General features: G+C 33.7%; 1 protein-coding gene across 1 annotated transcript in view; it reads left to right on the forward strand.

The window, feature by feature from the left end:
• Positions 1 to 20,298, forward strand: part of LOC145678387 (spatacsin-like) — a 159,311-nt gene that overhangs the window by 17,668 nt on the left and 121,345 nt on the right. The window contains exons 3-5 of the mRNA XM_081748468.1: positions 1,239 to 1,401; positions 13,368 to 13,552; positions 13,672 to 13,849. Coding sequence (XP_081604594.1) covers positions 1,239 to 1,401; positions 13,368 to 13,552; positions 13,672 to 13,849 — 526 coding nt within the window. The remainder of the gene's footprint in view (positions 1 to 1,238; positions 1,402 to 13,367; positions 13,553 to 13,671; positions 13,850 to 20,298) is intronic.

Consider the following 20,298-nt stretch of genomic DNA (forward strand, 5'->3'; position numbering starts at 1 on the left):
TATGGTTTTCGATAGGGCATTTTGTTCTCATTATATTGTGCAACTTTTGTTTTGATTGCTTTATCGGTTTTCAAGATATTTATTTTAAACACACATAATTCCATGATGATAATAATTCTGTGGATATTCAAATTTTGATGCCCCCTAGCTTCTATCCTTCTGGTCCATAGCACCTTAAATTTTACTTATTTTCATTTCTCATAGTGCTCTATCAGATGTGCTATGTGGCAATCAGATTTTAGGGACAACTTGTGGGACCCTCCCGTGTTAGATGGTTTTTAATATATATAAAGATCATAGTGCTATTTACTGTAATTTGATATATCAAACCGTTCCGAAGATGTGAAAAACATTGGTAATAATTGCTATTTTTCTTAAAGTGACGTATTTGTAGGAAAATTTTAAAATAATTGTTGCTTTCCTTTGCTTTTATAACATCACTACAATAGTTTTTAGTAGATGTACAAGTTCTCGGAATTACTTAATTTGAAGCAGTATTGTAAACTTACTCAGTGTTATTACAGCTCGAGAACGATTTGAAATATCAAAATTGCTGTAAAAGGCATTACGATTTTCATATCTGTTAAAAACCATTTATGTGATTGGATGCGGTACTTATGTAAGCAGTTTTCTTGAAATAAAACCTTTTGAAGAAAGTGAACTTTCAATGTCTGGTTACTTTCTTCCTCTTCATTCGAAATATGTCACATCATGCTTATAGTATTAGATACTAAGATACTTTGGATGTTTTTGGTACTGTAACATTCTTAGTTTGTATCACTGGATACTAGATATGATATTGTTAGTTTTCGTTTAACATGTAGGTTTGAAATATGTAATAACCATAGGTAGTGCCATTTGAAAAATCTAACTTTATGTTGGATTGGCAAACAATGTACTCCTGTGGATATTGCATGGTATTAAATTTCAGCGCCTTATTTATTAGTTTAAAAATTACAAGGGAGTAACAGCATTCATGATCTAACCTATCTATACCTATATATCTATCTATAATATATCAAGCAGAATGTATCGGCCATTAACCTTATGTTGACGGTAGTATATAACCTGGTCGCTGATGTGCCAATTAAACCACAATCAATTAGTATTCGGTAAATATGAGTTCTGTTGCACCCAGAATTTTATTTTAAAAATATTCGAAACATTATTACAAATTATATCGATTTCCCGACTTCACATATTACTTTCTAAAGATATATTCTTAAATTACTTTTAAGGATTTGGAAGTTCTGTTGCTGTGTATGTCTTTAGCTGAAGAGAAAGTTACACCATACAAGCTAACCTCTAAACAAAGAGCAATACTAGAATATAACAAGAGCCAGGGTTCTTTTAGAAGAAGGTTAAGTCGTCCATCGCTAAGACTGTCCACATCGTCAACAGGTAAGAGGATTTTAGTGGGTTTTCTGACATAATCAAATTACATTTTAAGCGATGTTGATTGTGTTCAGAACAGTTACCACACTCGACAATCTTTTAAAATATTGTCCAACTCATACAGTTCTTTTATCAGTAACCTCGAAAGTGGTATCCAATGTAAGTGGTTTTCTTTGGCAAACAGAGCTGTATCGATATGTAATTGTCCTAGGCTATCGAAAATCGCATTTAAATTGGTCCATATGGTTAGAAGTTTTCGACTAGAGAATGTGTACTGACCGAGAATTTGGCAATTGTAATACAAATTGTAAATTAAATAATTAAGAATGAAGTCTTAATGTAAAGATTTAAAATAGAGAAAACAACAAACTCTTTTGAATTGTCAAAATACTTGAGAGTAGCATATATTGTAAGGTTGAATTCATTTTTAAGCCCAATTTCACTCCAGCTTTAGTAACTTACTGCCATTCTTTTTATTTTTATTTTTCCATGTTTTTGCTAAAGAGGTAATGGTACTTACTCGTCCGTTTTTCAGTATTTTAGTTTCTTACTAACCTTAAATGTTGGTATCCTTGCCTTATTCAACACTAGGACATATCCCAAATGTTATCGCAGGCAATATTTCAAGCTTTTTCCTTTCCGTGCGCTCCTTACCTCTCCGTGCTTCATATTAATTGGCGCAAATAAATGACAAATTCGTTTTCTTTTTAGCAAGGCCTTATGTACCAAATTATAGAAGGTTGTTAGGTTTATATTGGACCAATTTCGAAAGATACTTACTTACAAGAAACCTCGCTGCCACCACTGATGGTGTGGGCACCAATACTTTAAACTAAGAGCCGACTTCGAAATTTCTTTTTGTTGCAAACTCTGTCGAAGTACGAAAAGGAAAATAGGTCCCATTCCTCCCTGCCAGCTAGCGAGAGATCAACAAGGGGACAACCTAAGGCTATAGAAATCCACTGGACTGGCATCAAGACTCTTCATAGGAATATTTTTAAATGGAATAACACGAATTTCTAGTTTCCGTTTCATTTCCTGGCAAATATGGAGAGATGCTTTGGCGGGATGACTTGAAGAGTTGTTCGTATGGATTCTCACCTGGTTGAAATCCACACAGTGCAACTGTAGAATGTCGATCCGTAAGATAAGTGTCATAATGGATTCCTGGAATTATTTACCGTTCACTTTCACGTTTTGACAGTCTTGCATATCAGCAGCTTCCTTGCATAACTGAATCCCACAACAATCAAAACACATCCGGGAAACTTTTCCCGCACTGGCGAACGAAGTTGCAATGGTCCTGGCATTGTTGTCACGGTATTTCACCGCACGAATGTTACTCAGCAGTGAGATAGATTTATAAGTTATCCATGTAGCAACTACCTGCCATTTGGACCCCGGTAGGTGCTTTTGGTACAATTTCCTGCAGTTCGAATTTCGTACTGCAATGCGGCGCGAAAGCAATGGTGTATGCGAGACTTATGAACGCACCTCAACCCGAACCCTTCCTAATAGCTGCAATCACTGTTGAAGGTGCCACGTTGAATTGCTGGTCCATTGCAACGTGGGTTGGTGCATTTTTCTGGTACGCTGATCAGCGGATCCTATACAACACTGCGCATGTCTCTTCTTATAGCCCTCTTCCTGGTGCTTTTCTTGGGCGATTTCCGCCAAGGGTCCTGTTTTCTAAACGAACTACAATAGGTTTCGCAGTAGTTACCCCGAATGTGAATCTCTTTTCTTGACCGTTTCACTATCTGTATGTAGGAAAAACGAGTATGAACAGGGGTAATGACACCCTCACTGTTTAACAGTTCAACAGTTTAATTCAATTTCCATTTGAGTGCATTTACCCACGTACAACTTCAGACACACTACAGCTCACGACAGCAGACGCGTAGTTCTAACGTCACTCACTATATGGCAGTTGCGTTTTGTATTTGATTCGATACAAACCGAATAACTTTCTGTATGCATCTTTATGACGACAGGTCAGAAGAAGTATGTAATGAATATATAAAATGTTTTATTCTGGAAACAATAGGCAGCCATATCTAAATCTCGTGAGATTATGTACTGTACATCAAAAACAATATGCAATAATGGTAAAATTTCCCTTCCTTCGTAGTTAGAATTCAGGTCTCCAAGTTATCGTACCTGCACACTACCTAATCATTTTCAGATTTTTGTTAACGGTGCCCACGTCGTAGATCAAGTAGCTTTACAGAAACTATGTTTCGCTCGGATAAGTCGACTTACTTCTTTTCAATGAAAGCCTAAATGATTGGGATGAAATATATAGATACTTATCAATTTAATGGTAACACTAGGTTGGGAATACATCAGATGTCAGGGTTGACAACAGTTACGGCGACCGCAGCGCCGGGATGTTGTAGTGGTGCGTTACACAAACTTCGTGAGAAGTAGTAGGACGACAAGGTACAGTGAACTAAGCAGATAGTGATATTGTAAAATGGGCAACATCCCTGATTTCCAATGACAACAAATTGTTGGCGCTTGGTTACGTGACAAAAACAGCAAAAAGATTGACTATGTAGCGAGGGACAGTATTCAAGGTGATAATTCCTATAAAGCTCACTGCAAAACCACATCGATGAAGAAAAACGGTGGTCTGGAAGAAAATTATTACTGACAGTACTCCCTGAATATTAAAGCGGTTTGTCACTCAGAACCATTGTGCGACAGGTGCAAGTGCCGAGGAATTCAAGCAACACCTCCTACAACGTGTGTCGACAATCACAGTTCGCCCTGACTTAGATGGCATAAGCGGGTAGTACGGACGAAACTACTGATAAGGCACTACAATGCTTTAGCAAGATGCCAATGGTGCCGCCACGAAGATGTAACATGACTACTGATAACTAGAAATGCGTGATATGGTTGAATGAGGCACTGTTCACCTTATTTCAAATCACAGGCAGTGTTTTTGTGTAGCCCACGCCCAAAGAAACGTATGCTCTGCAATATCTCCACTAAACATGAAGCATGGTGATGGCTCTTTGTTTCTGTAGGTCACATATCCTGGTTTTCAATGAGTGCTGGGTTGACTCTTCCCGGTCGCATCACTATCCGTGATTATTAAACCAGTTTAGGAAATCCTGTGAATCTTATGGTCCAGATGTTTTCTGGTAGTGACGCCATATTTCCAGATGATAATGCGCCCATTCACACAGCTGAAACTGTTATAGCGTAGTTTAAGTATCATCGGGATGAAGTTGAACACATCCTGTGACCCAGCCTATCCCTGGGCCTAAACTTAATTTAACATTTATGGTCCCCTTTGGAGACACGAATCCGGCACAGATCACAGTATCAATCTTCTCTCACAGAACTTAGTGATCTCTGTTCGTGGAATGGTGTGATATTTCATTTGCTACCGTTCATGACCTCATTCCACGTCACATCAGAGTTGTTCTGGTGTTGGAAGGGGCCCAACGCCGTATTAATTTGATAACTTATACTTTTTTTTCAATTTAATTCCATTAAATTGATAAGTATATGTATATATACATTGATTATTTGGTCCCACCAGAAATATATATATATATATATATATATATATATATATATATATATATATATATATATATATATATATATATATTGGTCTGGACCTAGAATCGTACTAGTGTAGAACTTTCCAATATTAAATATTTCACAATAGTATATTCCATAAAGTCATTACAAATTAGAGATTTCAGTATTAGCATTCAGAAATAATTTCTATTATTATTCTAATATTTCTACTTCATGACATTTTACGACTTGTGGAAGGCTTTTCAGGGCGTACAGTATTGGGAAATAGGCCCCAGCTTATCATACTGTACTCTACTACGTTACCTAATTCTTCTAATGTAGCCACACACTTTTACATTTGTGCGTAGTTCTGTTTCTCGTAAGTCATGTTTCTTGTGTCCCTTCGCAACCAAAACTTGCGCATGTAAATGATGCGCTCATACTGCCATATCACAAAATTCAGATCGTTTAAAAAATAACAAACCTAGACAGCAATGTCACCGTGTACACATTCTTCAGATTTGAAATTGTGACATTCTTCTTAATGTATGGAATTTTTCAAGTCATGTACGGACAATTCAGTTAGTGATTTTTCAGTTTCTTTTTTGGGCGGGTTCCAATTTATTTTGTTAGTTGACTTGCTACTATTGAGCTGAGCGAGCTAGTATCTTAATGTCTAATTTCTGTCTGTTCTTAAAATATTTTCTCCAAGTGAACTGTTTGGCCTGTATTCATAAAAATTGTACGATTATAGTGGTTTTCGTATAGATGGTTTTCTTGTGTTGCTTATGATCAGTGATGTGCTTGGGGAATGATGGTCAAAAAGTCTCTCATATGTTTTGTAGTAGCAGACGTTATTTCTTGATCAAACTAGTCAGAGATTGTTCGGGAGGGAAGAAAATAGGATAGATAGATAGAATTTCGAATGTTTGGATAGATAGAATTTCGAAAATTACTAGATAAATTGACTCTTTTTTATGAAGAAGAGAAAATTACTAGTAAGTTTTAGAACAAAAAATGTTTATTATGGATATGATCAATTTTAAACTCTCCCAATTTATACAAAACAATCTAAAAGATGTAGGCTGCCTAACGAAGATAGGTATTAAACACATTAACGCCAAGATTTTGGAACAACGAAAAATATGGTAAATAATTTTATTAATAAACTTCCGTCTATACTGCATATACCAGGTTTTTTTCGTTCTGCGGTTCTGAAACCAAACAACAATAAGGGTTGGGGGCACGGTGGCTCAGTGGTAGAGCGTTCAGCTCTGGTGCATGTGGTTCCCTAATTCGGTCCCAACTCGCGCCAAGTGGGTTTTGTGTTGAACAAATACCATGTTCGTGGGTTTTCTCGGGGTTCACCCGTTTCCTCCCACTTTATTCATTCCACCATTGCATTCATTTCTCATCATCACCGTCTCCTTTGGCCTAGCCGACGTAACCGTGGGACGTAAAACTGAAAGATTTAATTTTACAAGAAGGGTTAAAAAGAGGAGGTAAAGGTATTAATCCATTAGACGATTGATGTAAAGAACATGATATATTTTACAGAGATAATAACAATACGATATCAAGACATTTTGCGGACAAAGAATTAGAAAAAAAAAGCATGGGGAAGAGTTTTGCTAATAATAATAATCATCATCATCATATGTATTCTGCCATTATTGGCAGTTTATTTGCCATAACTGAGAAGCTCCCATGCTTCACGGCCTTCTGATAACCTCTTCGCCTTCACGTACGATTTTTCTGTTTTGATATCGTCCATCAATATGAGCCTCCTTAGCTCCTCCCTCATTTTCCCCCACTATACCCTCGAGCACATTCCTCATGGTACAGTTCCTTACGTGCCATTAATTACTGAAAAACTACCTGCCTTTGGAACTGCTTTAGCGATGAGAGCCAAAGTAAATGTGCGTTTAGGATTAAGATCAAAATGGGGTTTTTGAAGATTTGTATATATAAATAGAATATTTTCGATTAAAGTATCTACATTTGATATTCACCACAACGAATTGATTGCTTTCGCAAATAAACAAAAAATTAACGATAAAGCTTAAAAACAACAAACAAGGTAAAGAAACAAATTTGATTTTAAATACAATGCAAATAAAAAAAATAAAAAATTATCCGAAAAAAAAATAGGTTTCATTTTTAAAATACCAGCTAGTCTCGCAATGCTACGAGCATTTGGTTCTTTGACGGGAGGAGCAACAGCTATTGCTAAAGCCGCAATTGACGCAAAAAAGAATAGAGAAGAACTTGAAGAAAAAAAAGATATAACAACAATGAAAGTAAAAAAGCTTGTAGATAGATTTAAATATCTAAAAACAAACCACCGACCAACTTCGACAGAGAGAAGTTGGTTAAAAAATCGAAGATAAAACGTTTTCGAGGAGTGTTTATGAATGATGAATTACCCATAAATCTTAAGACCAAGAATGAGGTATTGTATATTTTGATAGATCTGAAAACATTGGAATACGTTTGATATCTTGTTGGAAAGATGAAAATGTCAAGTTTGTTTTCGATTCTTACTTTTGTGTATAATATAAACCATTAATACAATATTAAAAAAAAAAACATATATATATATATATATATATATATATATATATATATATAATGATAGTCGTATACAATATTTTGGCTGTTATTTGTGAACATATTAGATAGAAATATACAAAATATATCGAAAGATTAAATATCGGTGCTATGAATTTTAAACGTTTTTAAAGAACCTAAGTAATCGAAGTATTATGACGATAGTATAATACACCACCGCTTTACAGGTCAGAACCATTAAATCTACAACATATGGAAGAAACACTTTCAATGATTTTAAGCAGTTGTCCTTAAGTTTTTCTGGACTTTTCAAAGATAGGCACACATTTATTAATATGATGTTTGTCTTGTATTATCTATTAAAAATAGCATGCACATAGATATTGATTTTAAATGCTCCAAGTTAGATAATGTTAAAAAATATGTGATAAATATACTTGCTACAAAGGAAGACATTCAAATGAAAAACAAAGAAGCGTTTAAACTTATTATGAAGAAAGAAACTAGAAACTTGTGTCCATTGAGATGTGAAATTGTTAAAGATCCAATCTTCAGAATATTTAAGATACATCATGGTTATACATTTCTCTGTAACGATAAAATAATTGATATGGAATTAAACCTAGATAAATAATTTCTAAACGTACTTTTAAACGATATTCTGAAAATTTTCATATGTATATAACAAAGCCGTATGTGATATTATTAAGACAATATTTGTGAAAAAGAATAATTCACTAGTAGGACGTAACGGTATTAGAGAAAGTGTCATAGAAGAAACATATAAATCGCTGAGAAAGAATTTTGAGTGATTAACTCTTATTACAAAAGAAATAGATGATTTATGGCAAGCTAATCTTGTTAAAATAGATAATGAATTGTTAAAAGATGTTTCGAAAATAAATAAAGGCTAAAGGCAACGAACGACCATCAATGTATTTTCAAATACACATTTGCTAACCATGTAAAAAGATAAGATTGGTGTTTATGTTGCAAGTGCGTTTGAATTAGAATTAAATAATAAACGTCCTAACAATTTACTGAAAGATAAGCAAAGAGTTTTATAGCAAGGACTTTTCAAGAATTGGTTACAACATTAACCATTATTAAAGATTAAAGAAAGCTTTTGTTGTGGAACGATTTAACAGAACACTAAACAAAACATGTGGAAACGCCTTATCGTTCAGGAAAATTATAAACGATTAGAGATAATACCAATATTAATTAGCGAGTACAATAATCAAGTTCATAGAATTGGCATGAAACCTATAGAAAAATAGAAAAATGAGCAAGTAATATTGGAAAAAGTATTTAACCAACAAACGCCCAAGACCAGTTTTATTCGTTAGCAACTGCCTTGAACAATACCGTGTTACATCGAAAACCTGAGAGGAAAACTGAACGAAATTCGTACAACAAGAGAACGGGTAGTGTGCCTGAAGTGGAACAACGGTGGTTTGGCTAAATGAATGATATAGCTCGTGTAACGTAGTGAAAAATAAAGTGGGTCACTGGTGGCTCAAGGGGCGTTTGTGATGTAAATGTGTTAACCCTCGCACAGCCAAGCTCAAAATAATGACATAAATGATAAAGTGGGGGACCTAAGTGACCCCACTAGGAATTGTGTTAAATTTGTTCTTATTGCCTTTTTTCTTTACACAACTCCTGTTTCAGCATGTATATGTCTGTTTTGACTTGATAACGTACTGTTAAAATATACATGCAACTCCAAACATTGCTTTCATAACAAAGTTTTAGTAAGACATTTTTTGTGTTCCTATCTATATTGTATGTCTCACTACATACCTTCTTCTCAATTGATCCCTTTTTTTATTCAGATTTTATGCACAGTTATTACACTTAACAACTGTTACAGTCTTTCTGTGCCTCTTACATATCAATTGCTTACAGGTTTCGCATTTAACCTTTGACTTTGTATCCTGTTTTCTGTCGCACATGAAACAGCTTCCACGTTTCACTTCTTTCTGTGTTTTTGTTTCAACTTCATCATCAGACACACATTTATAATGCATATTTTAATAAAAAGCATTATCAAAGCATCAGGAAAGACATTTCTATGTCTCTTTTGATTATATATATATATATATATAATAGCAGACTATTTCTATATTACTCCATCTTTATATATTATATGCAAACAATTCATGATTTGCATTCATCGATCTATCTTCGTATCTATTTATACGTTCTTCCGTCCATCCATCTATCCATCTCTCTATATATCTATCTGGGTTGGCCTATAGTGAAATCGGTAGAGCGTCTGACTGTCCATCCAGTGACCTGGGTTTGTTTCCCTGCTGATGAATACAAGAAACCTCCAAAAATGAATACCGGGGGCAACCCTGAAGCCAAGCAAGTACTCATTAAGCAGCTGGGAAAAGCGGTACCCTGACCACGTGCCACCCACTGAAAGCCGCGTGGCAGGCCATAATCCTTTAGGGCTGTTATGCATAAAGTTTGGTTTATGTATCTATCTACCTGTTTGTGTATCTTTGTCGTACAGGTATAATCAGTCACCACTGTTTAGTTATTTTTGTGGGCATAAAGATATACTACTAATTCTAATGAAAGATACCTTCTTGGCATTTATTGTGAATCTGAAGACAAGAAAGAAAGTCTCACTAATGATGGCCGACCCCGGAATTCGAACCTTGAACTCCCCGATTATACAACAGGCGCGTTCATGCACTTCCTACTGATTATATAGAAACATCAATATTTTTTTCTTAAAAATTATTGTAATATTTACATGACTTAAAAAATAAACTTGTAATAAAATATAAAACCTTACCTTAATAAATTTGGAGTGACTTGCAAGCGGTAAACAACATGTGGAATAGCTAATTCGTTGCAAAGTTCCTTAATGAAAACCTTCCGATGAAAACTGTGAAACTGACTCCAATCAGGGTACTTCGTAATGTAAATAATTCCTTATATCAACAAGTTAATAAATCTTCATAAAGATAATTAATATTCATGGGGTACTTAGGGTCTCCCACTATAACCAAAAGTGAAGACAAAATTTTAGACGACGTGAAGGTATATAGTGGGGGACCTTAGGTCCCCCAACGCTTATAACAAATAAACCAGGAGCTTCGTGTGTTGACCATCACACGAACATATGCATACTTCGAAAATATTAACATAGCTAAAGAAACAATGCTTTAAGAAAATAACACACAAAATGATTTTAAAAAATTATAATCTGGGGGACCTTAGGTACCCCACTTGGCCGTGCGAGAGTTAAACCCAAGTATAAGATCGGTGATTATTTTCGTATAAATAAATCGAAAGATTTGTTTAGAAAATAAACACTCAACTGATCAATGGATATATTTGTTATTATGGAGGTTATTCCCTCCAATCCACAAACATACATAATTAAAAACTTAAACAACAAAGTAAACGAAAGATTTTTATCAACAAAAAATATTAAAAATTGAACAAAAATATGAATATTTTGTACAGAAAGTATTAAGAAAGAAAAATGATCAAGTGTATATTAAATAGTTAGGTTTTGATGACTCATATAATAGTTTGATACATAAAAGTAATGTAGTGTCGTTTTAATGTACGTTTATATTAAAGGTAAATTGAATATTTGAAAGAATTAATGAAAGAAATTTAATGACTTGGAATTATCGATAATTTTTTATATAATAAAGATGAGATGGATCTCACTGAAGTTCTTTTAAACAATTTCAAGAAAATTACTGGTAGGGATTGTTCAGTGATTATCGCACCAAAGTCAAAGAATAAACAAGTTACAAATGTTCAGTATATTTGATAATAAAGATCCTAATGCTAGAAGACAGTTTAATAATTTTCACAGACATATTAATAAACAAAATAATAAAAACACAAAACAAGTGTTTTCAATAGAGTATAATCCAAACTAAATAGCGTTATTTAACAGAGCAAAAGAGAACAACAAAAAGGTTAATGTTAAACACAACGGCATCAAACTGGAAGACGGAAATACCATTTATGAGTTAAAAGACAATATACTAAGTTTGATTACTAATAGGATTATGAGACAGAAGAAGAAGAAAAGAAATAAGAAAAAATAAAATAGCTTTATGGCTTAATGCTATAAAACGATAGTTTTTTTATTTAATAAGTAACATGAATTTTTAAATCTACAAATTCTGTTAGCGATTTAGAAAGACTTTGTAATGAATATGGAATGCAAGACTACTAAGTGTAAAAGGATCAATTAATAGTAAAGATTATGAAATTGGAGACAGTAGCTATAAATAAAATAGACTATTTTCAACACGATCCTATTAATATGCTTTTACAGTAAGTTCGTTTATATGATTTGGTTGGAAGTTCAGAACATAACAATGAGTTAAGAGAATATATAATCGTTAAAAAAAATTAAGCATTATGAAAAGGAAGTGTTAAAAGGTTTACCGCTGCATTCTTGAAGATCTTAAACTATTAGCAGCAATAATAGAGAAACAGATAGCTAAAAGGTAAAGAAATGTTAATAGAAATATTGTTTGAGAGAAAGAAAGAAAATTAAATAAAAACCATAAACCGGAATCAAATTGATAAGAAGTATCGGAGATGAAAACTTAAACATTTCTATATTTAACATTTTTAAGACAGAAAGTAAATTGTTATAAACTGTCAATTCATCAAAAATTATCAGTAGATTTTATTAGACAGTTTCGAAACGATGTAGATTGAACAGAAATTTCATACAACCGAAACTTTCAGATTTTGTTACAGATTTTGAACATAACGTTAGTTGGAATTTTGCTTCAAAGAATCAGAACTTTTGAAAATGTTATAACATAATTTAAAGACAAAATGAATTGGAAAGAGATTTAGTAAAATTAAAAATTATCCGAAAATGATATTACAGAATTTAAACACTATGTATGATGGTGTGTAATAATGTCACGAAAAACACTCTGAGAACTTTATTAGAGAATTCAAAGATAACTAAGCTACAGACAAATATCTAAGTGTTACACATGTGATTCAAATAAAAGCTGTCAAATACAAATAAGTAGAGAATAGTAAAATATCGAGAAATGAAATTTCAAGTTTATAAAGAAATAGGCTACATAAACATGAATTTAAAGTGCTTTTGCTAACCTAAAGATCAGAATTATCCTGATTTTCTGTCAGTTAAGTGCACTTGACTTACATAGTTAAATGCACTAAACTGCTATATTTTATGGCGTGATGTATAAAGTGTGATGCCTCCATTGTAATTGAAAGGTTAAAAATATGTAATTTCGTATTGATACACTTAATTTATATAATTTTGTTATTTCACTCGTTAATACATTAAACAGGTTAAAGAGTTATTGCATAGGATGATTTAATCTGTTTTCGGATACTGAGGATAAGTATTCGTGAGAAATACTCGAAATATGGAAACGACATTTGTTTGCAAAGGAATATAAAAAGATCAGAACAATTTTGTTCTATGAATTTTATTAGCATTCATCTCCTTTATTGTTCATGATGTAAGTCAGACGTTCAAGTATGTTGCCCTTCGTAAATGTTCGAAAGAAGTTCAAAAGATGAATAATAAGAAATTGTATATACTCAAAGGAAATGTACAAACATTCGTAATGTAGAAAGTTTGCATTAATGCAATTAGCAGTTGTTAAATGATCGCTCCTAAAATAGTACATATCCAGATGTACACTGTGTAGCATGTGGGTATGTTTTATTGATTTTGAAAAGTTTAGAACATAGATTGGAATTTTTATATTGTTGTCATATTGGAATTCCTAGTTGATCACTTGTTTGAATTTCCGGTTAAAATATTATATTGCTTGAACGTAGCTTAATTCGTATTTGATTTTCTTTTTCAGCTTCACAATTTAGTACAGTGAGCTGGAATTTACCATCGGATTATGTTGAAATTCCACCAAGAGAAAAACAAGATACATTGTCAACTTTAGAAAAATTCGTAGATCAGTTAGAACATGGAAAGGATATCGGAAATAGGATAGTTATGTGCTATCGTGTCAGCATGAATACGAACAAAGCTTATAAGGTGAGAATTGTTCAATACTAGTGACGTGGTAGTTAGTATATTGTTTTTAGATTTTTATTTATTTATTTTATATTTCATTCACTGTTATCTAACGTATTAATTTTCTTATCTCTTGAAAGGACATTATCACTCATCCAGATCCAATAGAGTTATTAGCATCATCATTAAGAAATGATTGTTTTAATAAATTCGATGTCGCTCAAGATTTGATGTCTGCAGGGCAAATAAGTTCAGGTGATATTACCGACCTATTATGTGAAGAAATTGTGGCAGCTGTTAGCAGGGGACATATGCAAGGTAAGGATAGGTAGAGGAGTTTTTACTTATTAATTCAGACTATTTCAATCATTCCGCATAATCCTAAAGAACTGTAGTACATTTAGTGCAAAGTATTAAAATAATAGATTGAATTCCCTAGATGCTTCAAGTGTATGCATTACAACTCGTAGCCATTTTTTGCCTTCAGAGATCTCAAAGAATTACTAGTGATGAAAGTCTTATGTATCCCAATAATAGATACGCATACTAGAAAAACAAGTGAGTTTCGTTTCATAGTGTGAACGAAGGTAGACTCAAATTATGATGATCTAATATCGAAACCAGAAATGATAGATCTATCACTTCTGAGAAGTGAATAAATCTATTATTTCGGATTTCAATACAGAAGTAAGATCGTAGATGAAACTTAATTGTTGGGTCGGAGATCTATGTTAATACATCATTTCTCGTTATTATATGCTATTTTTGCTCTATGGGGTTTCTAAATTGAAAGCGGAAATAGTTAAATTTACCACTTTCGGTTTCAATATAGAGATAAAGATGGAATCTATTCTTAGGACACTGAATACATATCAAAAACTTTCCTCGTTATCTCATATCGTTTTTGCTTTGTGGGGATCCTACATTGAAAACCTAAGTGATTGAAGTTATTGTTTCAGGTTTCAATAAAGGGGGAAGAAAAGGAAAGCTAATCTATTCTTGAAGCACTGAATCCGTATCAACAAACATCCTTACTATCAGTTCTGGTTTTGTTCTATGGAGGTCAATATAAAAACCAGAAGAGATAGTTTTCTACTACTTCTATAAATAGTTTCAATAGGGAAAAAGGAGTGCAGATAGGATCTTCCTTGTGTAATGATTACCTAGGATCAGGACAATATACACTGGAAGAATGAAAAAAATTAAAAACTTTACATCTAATATTTATTAAAACAAAATAAACCTGGGTTTTCCTACAAGTCAACAAGAAACCGTTGGAAAAGTTTCCGTGGCTGGATTAAGACACAGAACACAAGCTAACAAAAATAACTTCCCAAGTAAAATTTAGTTACAGAAAGTAGCTCGTGACCTGAAAAATCAAGAACAGCAAGCACTATTTAAACTTCGGGATTTGAGGTCACGAGGGTCGTTCTCGAATGGTAGCCCAAGATGCTGCACGTTCGCCGATGAATTCTTGATTAACAGGCTGCCTCGATTTCGGAAAAGAGAGGCCCTGAGTTCAATTCAGTTCTATATAGTCACGCAAAGAGGTTTGCTGTTGGCTACCACTGATGCTATCCTTACAAGTCCAAAGTTCGATCCCGACTCCGTAGCCACACAAAGAGGTTTGTTGTAGGCTTGCAATCCAGTTTGACTCTTCTAATCCAGTAGTGACACCTAGTATGCCCTTTTTCAAAAAATTTTCAATGTCTGTTCGAGCTTGCAATAAACAAATGAAATGCACTTACAAACTAAACTTAGCCTTCGTACAAAGAAAAGAAAAAAATATTTACAAACAGGAATGAAATGAATGAAAATGGAAAGTTATCAGTTCATCTTTGAAAGTCCATTGTCTTCGATGTCTGACTTCACTAAGCAGCATATTAACAATCAATATGGCCTTTGTAACGTAGCAATAGAATCATGTGCAATTAGTGATAAAAATGTACCCTTCTTTCTTATTGCATGTGTGTTATTTTCCCGTTGTTTGCACACTCATGTGAGCCCAGTCCATGTAGGCACATACTTCAATCAAAGTGGAAGAGACGTATGCATTATGGCTTCTTCCAGATGGGGGGGGGGGAGAACAAAAGGGGGTGATATGATCGCATATATATACATAATGGGATATCTCGTAACCCTATCCATAACCAAAAAAAAAAAAAAAAAAAACTTACAACCTAAGAATATTGTCGTAAATGGAAGAATGGCACACTAGTTTGTGACGGAGAACAAAATACTATTATCCTATGAGGATTAATGAATGAAAGAAACACTTTAGAAAACGAGAGTAAAAGTGATAGCTAGAATAAAAAGGAGTTAATTGTTTACTTGGAATGACATGCCAGAGAATATAAATGAACAAAACGTCACTAAGGGTGATGCACTTGTGTTGAGTGTATTACCGGAGGGTTGTTGGAAAGCGAAATGAGCAAATTAAAGTATGCAATGAGGAAATATGTGAGCAGGGTTGCCAACATACAGTAAGAAAAACTGGGGAGAAACGTAGTTAAGAAAGTTAATTATTATGAAAATACTAATGTTAAAATAAATGATAAGAGAAATGGTACATTTCACTAAAATGGTTAAAGTGGCAATAATGAAGTGAAAGGAATGCACTGGTTAGAAAAAATGTATGAGCGAAACAGTCAGACACGATGTCGGAAACTGGAAGCAAAATAAGTTTTTGTGAAAAACTATGCAGGTTACAAGAAATTGCGATATTTTGTCACAAATTGTGGGTTGACATCATTTTCATAATAGAGTTTAAGTCTGTTCTTAGCGATAGGCATGTGCTGTCCGTTGATGTTAAGGAGACATGAATTACCATCAAGTCGGGAAATAATAGTATATGGGCCATCAAATAAGCTACGAAGAGTACCATCTTCATTTGATTTTGTATACAATCTTTTGACCAGTACTTGCATACCGGGAAGAAAATCAGTAGGGAATTTCTGAGTGTGAATTCTGGATTAGTTTTTTTCAAAATGTTGTCTCTTGTAAGCGACATAATCTCAGAGATCTTCAAGCTTCGCTAACCTATCGTGTAAATTTATGTCTTCAGTAGGAATTAGAAGAAGTCTATCTATTGCAAATATAGGGGACACTCCGTACAAAAGTTGAAAAGGAGAAAGAAACAGTTGGCTTATGGCCGTCTTGTTTACTGTGGCGGTCGCAGTAGGTAAATGCTCTGCCCATAATGAATGGTCATTTTTAGTCAGAAAACGCAAAACCTGTTGGAGATATTCTATCTTCGTTTCAGCGTACCCTAATGTACAATGTTAGTTCGGCAGTGTATATAGAATCTCAACACCTAGCGCTTTGGGAAATTCTTTAGTTTTCGCACTGGTATGAGAAGATTGCTTGTCCATAAAGACCAAACGAAGGCATGAGTATGGCAAGTCCTGCTGCCTGAAAAGAAAGGAACATGTTCAAATGATGTATCACATACCTTGTTATCTCCTCAGGGTAGATAGATGTGCAATCCAAATCAGTTTTGATAAATAATAATCTGTCAGAATCAGTTTTGACAGATGTGCAATAAAATTTTAATGAAGCACCAAAAATTTTACAGGTTCACAAGCACTGAATTTTATAGAACAAACAGTGAATATTCACTCGCAAGATAATAATAATATAAAAATTAAAATTTTATTTACGTTTGCGGAAACTTTCATAATTAATAAGTTTGTGCACCAAACTATAATCCTGAATTTCTTCTTCCTACCTTGAAGGCCTTGGTCTTCGCAAACAAGGCTACCACGATCCTGTCCATTGCAGAATTTGTCTCTTCCAATTGGCAAGCCAACTCATAGTCTTCTTTAATAACACCATTTAATCTCCCTTTTGCTGGATTCAAGCACTAGCTAACAAATAAGAATGCTGGTAACGATTCTGTTAACTACAGTTAATGGAACAGCTTCGATAACCTTTAGTAATTGTCTTTGTGAATAAAACAGCACATCCTCTGTCTCAACTAAATATAAAGTAAATTAATATTCTGTCGAATCCACAAAGTTTATTTTATATGTGTCAAACTTAATATTAACTATATTCCGCAGGCATAGTTCTGGAATTATTTCTAAAGTTTCAACTTAAACAGCCATTAAAATACTTTAATGGCATTGTTCGTAGAACTATTCACAGCTTGCCACTGATATTAACGACTTGTAAAGATTATCTTTTTTTAAAAAAACTGCGTGCTGAGAATTTTTAAAATTTACTTGTCATTATACTTGAATAATATTGGAAGTTCAGTAATATCCTGGTTATGTCTTTTTAGTTTACTGTATAATACCAAACAGTTTGATTCTAAGCACCATCAGCTAACTAGACTGTCCACATTGTGTTTAAATTTCAACCACTCGAAACTTTTTTAAAATCTCTACAAAGAGTTTTTTTCGGTATTAGAATAAATCACATAACGATAATCGTTAAGGTATTTCTTCGTGGAAATATGAAATCAAATATCACTACAAGAACTAACAAACACGCTTGAAATTAAACGAACACTTCCTGCTCAGCAGAATATATGTTGTCTCTTTCAAATTGACAGTACACACGGAAGCGATGTTGTATATCCTCGAACTGACAATCAACTAACTCTTCTTTTCCCCCTGCAGTATATTTACAAACACCCAAAAACTAATAAAAGGATAGGCCTGCATTGAGCTACCTGTCATTTTTAAAACGAAGTGAAGAGACGAAAGGGGTTATCATCTCGGGCGACAGAATGTCCGAAAACACAACTATACACCTATTTTCATTTATGCTGGCTCTACTTTATGTTGTCGTGTTAATCAAGATTGACAACACTACAGAGCAAACTTAAGGCTTTTCGCTGATATCTGATACATTATATTTACATTTTGTTAAGATTATTAATTTTGCTATTAATTCTGTTTGTAACTCAGAAAACAACTATTAGCAGACCGACTGCTCCTACCACATGTTCCTGTCAGTCATTTATAACGATAATGATCCTGCGAAGAGGACCACCAAATTTGTATAACGATAAGGTAACGATAATCACATAAAACATTTTTTGTTTATTGCTTTTGAACATTACCTTTTTAATCATGGCACATAATCACTAAAATAAATACACTTCAAAAGATTGTGTGCATATCTCTTAGTTAAGATGGTTCTGGAATAATAATTTATTGATTATTCGTCGTCATGACAAACTAAGAACGAAATAGAATCATTTTTTTTTTGATTCTCTCTCTTTTTCGCATTTTCTTCTTCTTCCTCATACTAGTTAGTACATATTTTAAAATTACACATTGCCCAGAAGTATAATAAAAGATATTTAGAATTACACTGAAAATACAAAGATATCGTTACACATTGACCTCTGACGGCCAAATTCAAAACTAAACTACCCCATACATTCTCTTGCACAGAGTCTGTAAATGAACGTTTACATTTATAATACTTCAAATTTATAGAAATATCATTGATTAGTATATGAATACATATATATTATACAAACATCATGTAAAAATAATAAATACAAACTGACATACCATTATATAAAAAGTAACACAATCTTTTGGAAATAACTGTCTGCTACGAGAGAGAGAACACACGTGATGATGTTTACTTCAGTTACAACTAACAGGTTCCACCCCCTATTCAGTGCAACAAGAAACAAACAGATATTGATTGAAATAAGCTTTGTTGTTTTGTAATAAAATGAACCATAACTCGCATAGGTGAGACTGAACATTACTAGAATTTCAATATATTTTCAAGTAAACATAATAATGATAGGAGACGACTGAAAGCTTTCACTGGCTACAGGGGTGAAAGACACTCGATGGAATAGTTCCTTTTTAATCGTTCGAACCGAACAAGAGAGAGACAACTAAAATTCTAGGTCGGACCTCGGCTGGCGGGGACTTGGACGCGTAGCTTCTACATGGTGCGAGAAACGGTCAAGTATATTTTATTTCACACCTTTTGTTTCGTGTGTTTTCACAGCAAGCTACGAAATATTCGAGAGCTTGGAATACAAAGGATCTCGCCGTCCTGATGTCGCCCAGTAAACCATAGCTGGATTTTGAATTTCTTTATATCCTTTTCTCTCATGAAAAATATACTGAAATTTCCTCTAGTCATATTTTCTTCTTCATTTGTGGATAGATACGCTGCTATCCACAACCAGTGTGGTTCTCCTTTTTTTTTTTTTTAACGGAAATTCATCTATTGTGTATAGGAAAATTTTGCTGTACCCAAAGTCGACGAAAATAAAACTTAGGACTATCAATAGATATTAACGATATGTAAATAATTCACAATGATAATTAATTAATAAAATTTAACATAAATAAATTAATCACCAAATTCAGCCATCTCCTTTCGTTATACAAACAAATATACAACTATATATAAAAAAAATATGCAAATCTCAAATTATAAAAAAAAAAAATAATATTGGTATGCAAATCTAGAAAATAGTCCTATAATAAATATTGAGAGATATGCCTGATACAATGGTCAGTTTGTATACCAGTTGTGGATGTCTGAGTAGTGGGCAAAGAATCCGAGGCACAAGGAAGAGGAAGACCCTTCTCAACACATTCTAGTTTTTTGGACTGTGCTGGGTTGAGTGGGCGGAGGTGGGGGAGGGAGGGAAGGAAAACCTGGGATATACGGACTTTGCGCGTGGGCAGCAAAGTAAGGGTAAAGAAAGGGATGAGGTACGAGAGATGGTGAATAATATGTTTGTCTACTATTTGCACTGTTTTTCTGTTTGTTTTTGT

This window comes from Thermobia domestica, chromosome 2 (genome assembly GCF_964235325.1).
Source record: "Thermobia domestica chromosome 2, izTheDome1.hap1.1, whole genome shotgun sequence".
Lineage (NCBI taxonomy): Eukaryota > Metazoa > Arthropoda > Insecta > Zygentoma > Lepismatidae > Thermobia > Thermobia domestica.